At 54.7% G+C, this 11,877-nt stretch overlaps 3 protein-coding genes across 3 annotated transcripts; 2 read left to right on the top strand and 1 right to left on the bottom strand.

Moving 5' to 3' along the window:
• Positions 1–53: 53 nt before the first annotated feature.
• BU26DRAFT_542017 (uncharacterized protein) lies at positions 54–2,277 on the top strand (the record flags this gene model as incomplete). The annotated part of the gene is made up of 3 exons (XM_033831621.1): positions 54–366; positions 423–558; positions 611–2,277. The coding sequence occupies 3 exons, from the start codon at positions 54–56 to the stop codon at positions 2,064–2,066; spliced, it is 1,905 nt and encodes a 634-aa protein (XP_033681037.1). The 3' UTR covers positions 2,067–2,277.
• Positions 2,278–2,443: 166 nt separating this feature from the next.
• BU26DRAFT_488861 (WD40 repeat-like protein) lies at positions 2,444–4,367 on the bottom strand. Its single transcript, XM_033825998.1, has 4 exons — positions 4,292–4,367; positions 4,068–4,236; positions 3,079–4,023; positions 2,444–3,025 (listed from the first exon to the last, which is right to left on the bottom strand). Exons 1-4 carry the CDS (start codon positions 4,308–4,310, stop codon positions 2,851–2,853), a joined length of 1,308 nt encoding a protein of 435 aa, XP_033681036.1. The 5' UTR covers positions 4,311–4,367; the 3' UTR covers positions 2,444–2,850.
• Positions 4,368–9,589: 5,222 nt separating this feature from the next.
• On the top strand, positions 9,590–10,812 carry BU26DRAFT_521552 (signal peptidase 22 kDa subunit). Its single transcript, XM_033829561.1, has 3 exons — positions 9,590–9,778; positions 9,831–9,904; positions 9,990–10,812. The coding sequence occupies exons 1-3, from the start codon at positions 9,636–9,638 to the stop codon at positions 10,526–10,528; spliced, it is 756 nt and encodes a 251-aa protein (XP_033681035.1). The 5' UTR covers positions 9,590–9,635; the 3' UTR covers positions 10,529–10,812.
• Positions 10,813–11,877: the final 1,065 nt, after the last annotated feature.

Genomic DNA, 11,877 nt, shown 5'->3' with positions numbered 1-11,877 from the left:
AAGGTTGACCTCATTCTCAAGACCTTGCTTTCCGTGGCGAGTCTCTCAGCCCGATGCCTCCATGGGTGGCCTCTGTGCCGCGATCGACGCTTCTGACCAGAAGAAGAGCAATTGATCGCTTCCCGCCCATCTTCCGCTGCCGCAATGCTGTCGTCGCGACACCTCCGCTTCTCCGCATCCGCTCTGCGTCAACGCATGTCTCGCCGACGGCGATAAATTTCCGCCCAAATATTCCGCCGAAGAACGAGGATTTGTACAATGCGCTGTCGGTATTGAGTGGGACCGCGGAGCAGTACGTGAATTTGAGTCGGCTGCAATTGGCGCTCAGAGGGTTGGCGGCGCAGGATGCGGTTACCAGGATTGCTGGTATGGTGTTGCTGTGAGATACGAGGTTGAGGATGCGTGCTAATGATGCTGTGTAGTGCTCGGGCTGAATAGCCAGGTTAGTGCGCAGAGGCTGGCGAGATTGTTACTTGCGGATCCATTGGGCAAGGAGGAGGGGTGGGAGAGGGAGTTGGAGGAGGGGAACGAGGAGGACGGAAAGGCGGTTTTGCTACGGTATGAGATGCCGTTATGAAAGGGACAATAGGGTGCTAATATATGCTGGCAGGTTTGGAGACGAATCCGATGCGCATCCGCCGAGCCCTCTCTACAAGATCCTCTCGGCCCCGTCGAGAATACTAGGAACGCATAATCTTGAGGTCCTTGTCTCAACATTGAACGTTAATGTCTCGAGTGCGGTCACATCGTCGGCGACGGAGAGTTCTGTGGACGTAGTACTGGTACCGAAGCTGCAGGCTACGTCCGCAAGAGGATTGCCAGTACCCTACCCGGTACACAAGACATTGATACTGGGCGAAGGACTTGATACCGCAATCGCATACGGGAGATTCACGCCGGACAGCACTCGCGACCTGGGGGATATGGTCAAAGTAGCCATTGAGCTCCCTCCACCGGAGAAATACATAGATCCCAGGGAATCCTCCACAACCTCTGCGGTCAACGTTGGCATTGGAACCGAAGCTCTGACCGCCCTCCGGACCTCCATCAAAAACTCCACCACCTACGAACGCGGCTGGTTCAAGAGCGGTCTTCCCACACTATCAAAATGGGTCATTCAAGACCTCCAACCCACCGAACCCATCAAGCCCGCCCACAAGGCCCTTATATCCTCAATCACAGACGAAGTTGAGGCGAATATTACCCGCGAAGATACCAAACAACTAACCCGCCTCGCGTCCGCAACGGACCAACAGATTCCGACAGCGATGATAGGGTATCTAGAGTCATGGGCGGAGAAATCGCATACGGAGCTACGAGATCAGCTCAACGAAGCGTTCGCGTCAAAGAACTGGAGAAAACTAAGCTGGTGGAAATTATTCTGGCGCGTCGACGATGTAGGCATGGTTACGGAAGAGGTTCTGGAGAGGAGATGGCTAGTTGATGCGGAGAAAGAAGCCATTTACCTTGCGGGGCGAATGAAGCAGGCCAGCTTCCCGGAAGACGTACGGCACATCAGCGTCGACGTCCAGGAAGACGCGCAATCCCCTACGACCGGCTCAGAGTCCCCACCGGCAGAACCTACCATGGAAAAACCTCGCGTAGAAGTCTCAACAGAAATCCGCGCACAGCAACCCTGGCCCGCCCTCATCTCCTCCACTCGAGCCTCCCTCCTCACCGAAACCATCCCACCCCTCCAAGCCCTCGCACAACGCCTTGTCCTAACGACGCTCTCTACCACGTCCCTTTCCTCCGCACTCTCAGCCCTCCTATACGTATCCATGTCCTCCCTCTCGCTTCTTGAAGCAGGCGCTGTGGCTGCGCTGGGATTGATGTTTTCGCTCAGGAGAATGCAGAAAGTGTGGGAGGGCACGCGGGAGACGTGGCAGGCCAGGGTCAGAGAGGAGGGCCGAATGACGCTGAAAAGCACAGAAGACCTCGTCAGGTTGATTGTGAGGCGCAGTAAGTTGGGCGGTCAGGAGGCGGATGACGGGGTAGCAGAGCGGAGGGCCGCACGCGAGGCTGTGGAGAAGGTGCGCGACGCGCTAAGGAAGATGGGAGAGTGAGGAGTTATGTACCTATATATGTATATTTCTTGTACTTTGCAAGTGTATCATAGCGTCCGCCATTGGAGAGCGGGGCCACGGAAAGGAATGACGGACCTTGTCGTCGTTGGACAGCGTCTTGCTGCTCTTTGTCATCTGTTCGTGCCTATCTTTGCAATCGCATTAGGTATTCATGCTTAATCCCGAGCCTCAAGGAGGTTCGGGCCCTGGCATCGAGCCAAACAAGCATATAAACGGCCTCTGCGAGCCCCTGGCTCTCACGGTCTTCAAGCGTTGGCGTATCCGTTAGCCGTTCATAAGCGTAGCTAGTCTTTACCTAGCTCCCCACGTAAAAGCCAAGTCGATGCACATACACATGTTCATTTAGATAATAAGAGCAGAGCTCTAAACTATTCAATTCATGAAGAACTATCGATGGATCGCGGCTACCAATGCCCGACCTCCCGCAGCCGCAGGAGGCATACCCATCGCCGGAGCGGAGCGCCGTACCAAGACTCCCAAACGCCTATTTGCCTATATGCCACGGTTCGTCCGGAACAAGAGTGGACTTTCGCTTGTGCTTCTTTGCGGACGAGTTTGGAGGTGATGGAGAGTGAGGCGGAGCTGCAGTCGAACTGGGTAGGGAAGTAGGAGGAGCAGAACGCGGAGAAGGCGGATTTTGCGCAGTTGGAAACGAAGATGCAGACACAGGCGGGGCTGGTGGAAGGGGAGACGAGCCCTGGGGCGCTTGTTCCACCTGCAACAACCAGTGTGATTAGCATGGAGCGGCGAAGGAATTGGGAGATCAATCTGAGACCTCTCCGTGAGCTGCGTTTTTCTTGAGGGCCTCGACGAGTTTGCGGGCGGGCCGGATGATTTGCAATTGGTTGTCTTCGGCGGCGCCGAGCATGACCCAAGGCTCGTTCTTGTTCCAGTCAAAGTCACAGATGCGGTTTGTGAAGCCGCCGTGCATGAAGAGCCTAAACGGAGTTAGATGGGCACCTTGACATAAATGACCGATGATGATGCTTACAGCTCTGGCGGGCCATCCTCCGTCTCCTCGGGAGTTTGCTCGTCACCGATCTTGCTGAGATCCCACATGTTGACGCGGCGGTCGTAACCGGAGCTTGCCAAGATCGCCGAATCCTGAGGATGCCACTGCAGGCCGATAACGTCCCCACGGTGGCTCTCCAGCGTGTGCAATTGCTTGTCGAAATTTCGGAGGTCCCAGATGCCGATGCTCTTATCAGCGGAACCTGTTGCAAGGAGCATCTCGAACTTGGGGTGGAAGGCTAGACAGTTGACGGCATCCGCATGGGCTGGTGACTTGCTGTAGAGTGCCCTCTTGTGGGTGTTCATGCGTGTGTCGATGACTTGCCATGTGAGGTCGTCCGATGCACTGCCGATGAGGAAGTTGTGAATGGGATGGTACTGGACGTCGTTGACTGTTGCGCTGTGTACGGTGTATGTAGTCGTGGGCGAGATGGACTTGTTTCCCTTGGAGAAACCACTCTTGATATCCCATGTCCTCACTGTCATATCCTCGTTTCCGGTGACAAGGTGGCCTTCAAGCAGGGGGCTCCAGCTCATGCCGAAGCCCTCCTTCTCGTGCCCAACAAGTTCCGCCTCAAACTTAACGCTACCGTCAGCTGGAGGCACCATAAGATGCTTCGTTCGATCGAAGATGAGCACTCTGCCATCGACGCAGAGAGAAGCTATTATATCGGGATTCTGGGGCTGGTAGCGCGCCTTGTTGACCTCGCCTGGGTGGTTGATTTTCTGGACGATATTGAATGCGAAGGGTCGCTTCGCGGTACCATAGCCGCCCACCTCGCCCTTTTCCTCGTTGAGGTTTGACAGGTCCGGCACACGAAAATCTGGAATTTCGACTTGCGCAATCTGCAGATAATTCTGCGCCTGCCCTGATGTGTGTGTGCCGAGGATCATTCGGTGCGCGCTCATGTTCGTGCCCTCGACTCTGCGCACTGTTAGCATGCCCCGCCGCGGAGGTGGAATTCGTACGGTTTCTTGTCGGGCAGCCACTGCGTTGTGAGAGTGGGCCATTCGAGCGCGCGTCCATAGAGCATATCGTATAGGAATACGGAATTCTTCTTCCATATCTTGTACTCCTCGTTAACAAGCTTATGTTCGAGCATTTCCTGGTCGTGCTCGAGCAGAGCGTCGGGCGCATCTAGAAATAGAAGCATTAGTGCGAGGCGGACTTCGAAGGGTGGAGAGATACGAACCACTCATGGTGTCGTCCATGATTGCCGAAGTATGTTTGTGCTGCTAGCAAGCGGCGTTGCGGGTGAGAGAGGGAAGGTGAAAGCTGCGGTGGAGCAGCGAAATAGGCGACGCGAGACGCGTTGGGCGGGCCCTAGTGCACGTGACCCATGGTAGCGATCGCCGCGCGCCCCGGTCAAGCGGGGCTTGGCGGCTGGGGAAACTACATATCGCCAGCCGCAGCCCGTTTTCTACTCCTTTGAAGACCTCAGCGTCGCGAACCTGCACCCACACTTTTCTGACCCTCTCACCTAAAAGCGCCGCGCGCGCTCCTCCTCTTACCCTCCCCCTCCCTCCCGTCGCTCCTCAAATTGTGCGCTGGAGCTCTTCCCTCACCAACTACGCCTCCGCCCTCACGCATCATCGATACCATCGCTAGAACGCAGCAGCAAGCATGGGTGTTCCCAAATTCTTCCGATGGATGTCGGAGCGCTACCCTGCGATTTCGCAGCTTATCGCAGAGAACCGCATCCCGGAATTCGACTGTCTCTATGTGAGTACCCTCTTGGTAGCCGTAAGCGCATGCAGCTAACCACAGCCTCAACAGCTGGACATGAATGGCATTATCCACAACTGCACCCACAATGACTCCGACGGCCCGACCACCCGCATGACCGAGGACAAGATGTTCATCGCCATCTTCAACTACATCGAGCACCTCTTTGGCAAGATTAAGCCCAAGCAGCTCTTCTTCATGGCCATCGACGGCGTCGCCCCGCGTGCGAAGATGAACCAGCAGCGAGCCCGACGCTTCCGCACTGCTCTCGATGCCGAAAAGGCTCGAGAGAAGGCTATCCGCGAGGGCGTCGAAATGCCCACAGAACCCCCGTTCGACAGCAACTGCATCACACCGGGTACTGAGTTCATGGCGAAGCTCACGCAGCAGCTGAAATATTTCATCAATAAGAAGGTGTCCGAGGACTTGGACTGGCAGGGCGTGGAAGTCGTCCTGTCTGGCCACGAAGTTCCGGGGGAAGGAGAGCACAAGATCATGGAGTACATCCGCCAGGCCAAGGCCCAGCCCGGCTACGACCCGAACCGCCGCCACTGCTTGTACGGTCTGGACGCAGACCTCATCATGCTTGGCCTGCTCAGCCACGACCCCCACTTCTGTCTGCTCCGAGAGGAAGTCACCTTTGGGCGGCAGAGCAAGACGAAATCCAAGGAGCTGGAGCATCAGAACTTCTACCTCATGCATCTCTGCATGGTTCGCGAATATCTAGAGCTTGAATTTCAGGAACTAGAAGAGCCTGGAGCTCTCGGCTTCGATTTCGATATGGAGCGTGTTATTGACGATTTCATTCTTATGGCTTTCTTTGTCGGCAACGATTTCCTCCCGAATCTACCGCATTTACATATCAACGAAGGCGCTTTGGCTCTTATGTTCAACGTTTACAAGACGGTGTTGCCCAAGGCTAAGGGTTATATCAACGAGGGTGGCGTCATCAACATGGAGAGGCTGGCTCTTCTCCTCGATGAGCTGTCGCACGTTGAATACCGCCATTTCGAATCTGAGAATGCAGACGCTGCCTGGTTTAAGGGAAAGCGCCTGGAGAAAGAAGACGTAATGGAGAGGACGAAGAAGCGCGGAACCATCGTAATGTCCACCGACCAGAAGAAACTGTTCTCGAAGATCAAGAGCTGGGTTGGTACATATCTGGAAACCAAGGATTCCACGCCGTACGACCTGCCGATTAGCCTGAATGCCGCAGATCGGAAGTTTGTGCAGGACCTCGCGGACAGCCTGCATTTGCACTGGAAGACCATCCAAGACGACGAAGGTAATCGACATCTTCAGCTGTCCTTCCCGCCTAACCTGGTGGAAAACGGCGAGGACGCAGAAGATGAAGAAGACTCCGAAAGCGAAGACGACGAAGCCAAGAAGGCCATCTACCGGGTGATCCAGAAGTACGACAACGCCAAGGTTGTCGACATCTCGCCGGAGGAGGCACAGAGCGCAATGGAAAAGAAATATGACGAGAAGTTTCAGTCATGGAAGGACCAGTACTACACGACAAAGTTTGGTTGGGGCCGGGACAATGAGAAAGAGCTGAAGAAATTGACCGAGAACTACGTGCAGGGGTTGCAGTGGGTTCTCTACTATTACTACCGCGGAGTTGCATCATGGCCATGGTTCTACGGCTACCACTACTCTCCCATGATCTCCGGTCAGTCTTTCGAACCGGTTTATCGTCTATGCTAATCAAGTCCAGATGTGAAGAAGGGCCTCAACGCGGATATCGACTTCAAGCTTGGTCAACCTTTCAAGCCCTTCCAGCAGTTGATGGGCGTCTTGCCCGATCGAAGCAAGACGATCGTTCCCGAAGCTTACCATATTTTGATGACAAGCCCCGAGTCATCAATCATCGATTTCTATCCGCGGGACTTCGACCTTGATATGAATGGGAAGAAGATGGAATGGGAAGCTGTAGTGAAGATTCCATTCATCGAAGAAGACCGGCTTCTTGCAGCAATGGCGACGAAAGAGCATCTTCTCACCGAGGATGAAAAGGCCCGAAACTCTTTCGGGGTATCCTTGAAGTTCACATACTCCAAGGATCTCGACTTCATTTATCCCTCATCTTTACCAGGTGTATTCCCGGATCTACCGCACTGTCGTTGCATCGAAAACATTTTTGAGCTCCCCACCATGGATGGGTTGGAGCTTTACGTGGGGTTGATGGACGGCGTCAAGCTGGGAGAGCACTCGCTCGCCGGGTTCCCCAGTTTGAAGGTGCTCCCATTCCACGGCAAGTTGGAGTTTGCTGGTGTCAGCGTCTTCCAACAGGACAGCCGAAACGAGAGCATGATCATCACCCTCCTGGACACGGAGCCACGAACAAACGTTGCTTATGCAAACGAGAAGCTGGGCAAGGCTGTTCATGTTGGATATCCCTTCTTACAGGAGGCTAAGATCGTGAAGGTGTCCGACGAACTGTTTGACTATGTGCTGCCCCCGACAGGACCCCCTGTTCCGGCTGCCATACCGCACGGCCCACAAGAGATATCGAACTGGAAGAAGATGGCGGACCGAATCGAGAACACGTACAGCAAGCGTCTCGGTATGATCGTTGGTCAGGTTGAAGCCCTTGTACATGTAGAAATGCTCAAGGGCCTCAAGAAGACTGACGATGGCGCAACGATCAAAGAGTATGGCGAGATTCCTGGCCTACAAGTCGAATATGCCGCTCAGACCATCGTCGACGAGGTCATCAGCGCAGATCCACGCTTTGTTGAGAAAGAAGCGCTCCCGATTGAAGAGGAATTTCCCGAGGGTTCTCGGGCTTTCTACTTAGGCGACTACGCCTACGGTCGGCCATTGCAAGTTCTCGGACACGTCGACAACAAAGCCACCATCATGGTCGCGAAGCTGAGGAGACCTGAACCGGAGTTTGGTCGGGAGGTGGCGAGGCAAGCTGAAAAGCTCACCCCGTACTACCCGTCCTATGTGGTCGCACGTCAACTCAACATGCCTCCACTGGCACTATCTAAGCTTACGGCTTCCTTCAACGTGAATTCCAGCGGTTTGAAGTTGAACCTCGGCTTGAATCTCAAATTCGAAGCCAAGAAGCAGAAGGTCCTAGGCTATTCTAGGAAGTCAGAAAATGGCTGGGAATACAGTCAGAAAGCGATTGACCTGCTCGCGCAGTATATGGTTAAATTCCCAGAGTTTATTGCTGCCATCATCAGGAACCCAACAGGAGACGGCTGGGCGGATACCGATTTCTTTCCGCCCGAGGTCGCGAAGGAGAAGGTCAAAGAGATCGGAGCATGGTTGAAGGAACTACAGACTAAGAGTTTCGAGAAAGTTCCTCTGGACGCAGAACAGCTTGACTCCAGTGCAGTGAAGATGATTGAGCAAGCCGCCGATGCCAACTTTGCACTCACCCAGGATGTCGAGAACAAGAAGATCGGGAAGGTTCCTCGCAACGCTCTCTTGAAGCCTTCGGATGCGGAGCACCGCCTCGGCGGGCAAAAGTTCACCATAGGTGACCGCATTGTTTACGTTCAGGATTCTGGAAGGGTGCCAATTGGATCTTGTGGTACTATCATTGGAAAGACCAGAACCGCTCGCGCGATGTTGTTGGACATCGTCTTCGACGCCACCTTCATGAGCGGAACTTCCTTGGGCGACCGATGCTCGCCGTTCAGGGGGTCTACTGTTCCGGCTACAGCAGTCCTCAACTTGACCGAGAGGCAGGTTATCTCCTATTCGACTGCAGGTGCTGCGAAGCGACCGCACTCTACTTCTCAGCCCTACACTGTTCCTCGCATGGGAGCTCCTGGCGGTCCCCAGCTTATTCCAGCTGGCACACCGCCACCTCTACGCGGGTCGTATCGCGGAGCTTTCGGCGGTGGAAACACCAATGGAGCTCCCCGCGGCGGCGCTCCCCGCGGGCGAGGTGGTGGGCCGGCGCCGAGAGGGAATGCATATATGCAGAACGGCACTCATCAGTCTCAGCAGCAGCAGACCGCCCTTCAAACCCAGCAGCTGCCCATTCACGGCGGCCCGCCGCGAGGTGGACGCGGCGGGTTCCCCCCACGGGGACAGTTGAACGGTTTCCAGAACCAGAACATCAACCCCAACAACCCTCGTGGCAACACTGGGTTTGTACCGCATGGTCGAGGCGGTCCAAAGGCCAACCGCGGCGGCTTCACTGTTACAGACATGAGCGATCCAACTGAGGGCGTCGTACAGAACAATCCGAATTTCCGCCCGCAGAACTACAGCAATGTTCCCCCGCCAGCTAGCTTGGACTCCTCGCGAGGTACCCGGGGTCGTGGTCGCGGTCGGGGAGGCTTCCGTGGCCGTGGGGCGCCTAGGGGAGGACCTGCCGCGACCACTCAGCAGGAATAGGTAATAGAGTAATGGTGGTTTGCTTTGAGCGTTGAAGCTTGCGATTGTGATACCGTTCAGGTGGAACTGTCGGGTTTCGGATATCGTATTAGATCGTCACTGATAGGTGGTGGGAGGGATGACATTCTTCATGTATTGGAGCTCTGCAACGTCTTGATGTTTGTGGACCTTCGGGCCCCTTGGTCAAGGATTGTATAGGCTTTACTCTGTCCGCCGTGGCAGGGGATATTGATAGGAGAGAAAAATAAGATTCTTGATCTTGAATATACACAGTATGGCGAATTCACGTCAGTGAGAGGGTACTCTTCGGAAGTCCGACGTTGCCAAGACCATTAGACGAACATCCCTGTAGGGCTACCCGAGCTCCAGAAACGTGTTAGGAAGCTCTCCACACCCGCCGCGCTCTCAACTTCCCTTCCTCTCATATACGACACAATCACCCGCCCAATATGCACTCAACGCTCGTACGGGTGCAGAATGTCTTCGGCTTCTTTACTACGGTAGCTTTCTCCGTCGCGGCGGTAATTGCGCTCTCCGCCTTTATCAACCCACAGACCCCGTCTGCGAGCATTCAGTTGCGGAATGTCCAGGTGTATGTGTACAAATGAAGTGAAACCGGGGGATAGAATGCTGATTGCGAGCAGAGTGAGAGGGCGACCCCACTACTACAGCTATAAGAAGGAGGAGTATGCGCACATCAAGTTCGATCTGGACACAGGTACGTCGGTTCTATCCTACACTCCGCGCCCGTCGCCGCAGCCCGTGAGAAAACGAGACCAGAGCCTAATTATATCGATATGCAGATCTAAGCACCCTCTTCAACTGGAACACAAAACAAGTCTTCGTCTACCTAAAAGCCATCTATCCCTCCACCAAACCCTCCGAGCCCGCCTCCGAAGCCATAATCTGGGACGCCATCCTCCCGGGCTCCGCCGCGCCCTGGCACCAGAACCACTACATCCACCCGACGCCCAAATCCTCCAAGACCTCCAAAAAGTCTAAGTCCGCCGACGCGCCCTACCCGCGCGGCATCCTGCACCTGCAGAACCAGCGCCCGAAGTACCAGATCACGGATATCAGTGGGAAGCTGCAGAATCGCACGGATGTGCAGCTCGAGCTGGGCTGGAACGTGCAGCCGTGGGTTGGCGCGCTGCTGTGGGAGCATACCTTGATGGACGTTGGCCTATGGCAGCGGTTGATGGGCGGGAAGAGCGAGGTGTTTGATTTCCCGGCGATTGGGGCGAAGGGCATGCCGAAGAAGAAGGATTTGGAGACGGAGAAGGGGCATGAGGGGCATAGGCTTGAGGCGGGCGGGGAGGTGCCGAGGAGGAAGCCTGCGTAAGCGGAGCGTGGAGGACGTCTATCTGATGCGCAGCGGCTGAGGCGGGTTATGTGCCTATGATATAGGATGTGGGATGTGATATTATGTGCGTTATGGGAAGGGCTTCGCCGGCAGGCTGGGCTTCAATGATACCTCGTCTTCTCCTTCGCGACGCGATTCTCATCTTGAACCCGCTTTAGTCTCCATCGGCCTCGCAGTTAATTCTCACTACGCAGCGCAGAGGAGAGCTCGGAGTGATTTAGAAATACCATATAGATTCCTCGGATTCTTCTAATGGATTCCCACCTATTCAACTATCCGTTAACCTCGTGAAGATGGAACGCCCGCGTTCCCATACACGAAATTTCAATCTGGAGCAAGAAATCTACTGTCAGGGAAAGGGACGCGAAACAGCATTCAGGCGCTTGATGATCGGTAGGAGGTTCAAATCCCACAACTAAAATAGGGGGCCATAGAGAAGGCCCTCCCTTGCTCCCAGTGAGTAGTGTGCGCATAAGAAGCATGCTCTCCGCTGGTAAGAAACCGATGGTTCTCCTACTCTGGCAACTCATCGTTTCCCCCCTTCAATTTAACGACCAGTCTCCTCTTTCATTGGATTGGCACTCCCTCCTAATCTACACATACCACTCATCAAAGCACAGTACATCTATCCCGCCTAGCTGCATCTTTCCCGCTAACCCCTCGCCCGCCTAACTCCCCCGTCCCCAGCCTTGAAACTCTAGATCTGCAGTCTGCATAATTCACACGCTTGGTTTAACTATCTGATCGGATCTGCGCGCATGCATATCCAATCCTTCCCGCCGCGTATCCGTTTTAGCCTCAGCGCTTGGTTGCGCAGAAACTGTTCTACGGGATCCGGCGAGAGAGATACTAGGGACGAGGCTGGTGTTTGAGGCGGCTGGGTGTATGATGGTTTGGATTCCGGGATAGGGATAGGGATGATCGAGGTTGAGATACGCTTCAACCGGACCCGAATTCTCGTACCTTGTGCTGGACGCGATTCACACGTACATCAAACGACCCGAGTGAGAAGGCGGGCGACGGTACATTAATCGCGCCTGACATGTCTGATCAATCACTATCACTATCCGCCATCCATCAGCCGCTACCTAATACTCCAATCCCATCCAATTCCCACCTTAACTACCCGACACACGCCATCAGCCATATCTCCTTCCCAGGACCCGCCTGCAAGATCAGCAACCCAAGGTACAAGGTATAGAACAGTAAGACGACAGATAGACGAAACGCATCAACGAAGATCCGCGAGGTCAAGTTAAGGTTATCTCTTAGGCCGGCAAAGCCCCAGTTATTTCGACAGTGAGACCGCGCGTAGGCAGGCTAGGTAA

The sequence above is a fragment of the Trematosphaeria pertusa genome, assembly GCF_010094035.1.
Source record: "Trematosphaeria pertusa strain CBS 122368 unplaced genomic scaffold BU26scaffold_11, whole genome shotgun sequence".
Taxonomy (NCBI): domain Eukaryota; kingdom Fungi; phylum Ascomycota; class Dothideomycetes; order Pleosporales; family Trematosphaeriaceae; genus Trematosphaeria; species Trematosphaeria pertusa.
This window is presented reverse-complemented; position numbering and strand designations above follow the sequence as displayed.

Coding starts and splice junctions, on each gene's coding strand:
- BU26DRAFT_488861 (XM_033825998.1), bottom strand. Junction 4,024..4,067: donor TGGCTGCCCGACAAGAAACC/GTACGAATTCCA, acceptor AACAGTGCGCAG/AGTCGAGGGCACGAACATGA. Junction 3,026..3,078: donor GAGGATGGCCCGCCAGAGCT/GTAAGCATCATC, acceptor AACTCCGTTTAG/GCTCTTCATGCACGGCGGCT.
- BU26DRAFT_521552 (XM_033829561.1), top strand. CDS start 9,636: ATGCACTCAACGCTCGTACGGGTGCAGAATGTCTTCGGCTTCTTTACT. Junction 9,779..9,830: donor CAGTTGCGGAATGTCCAGGT/GTATGTGTACAA, acceptor GATTGCGAGCAG/AGTGAGAGGGCGACCCCACT. Junction 9,905..9,989: donor CAAGTTCGATCTGGACACAG/GTACGTCGGTTC, acceptor ATCGATATGCAG/ATCTAAGCACCCTCTTCAAC.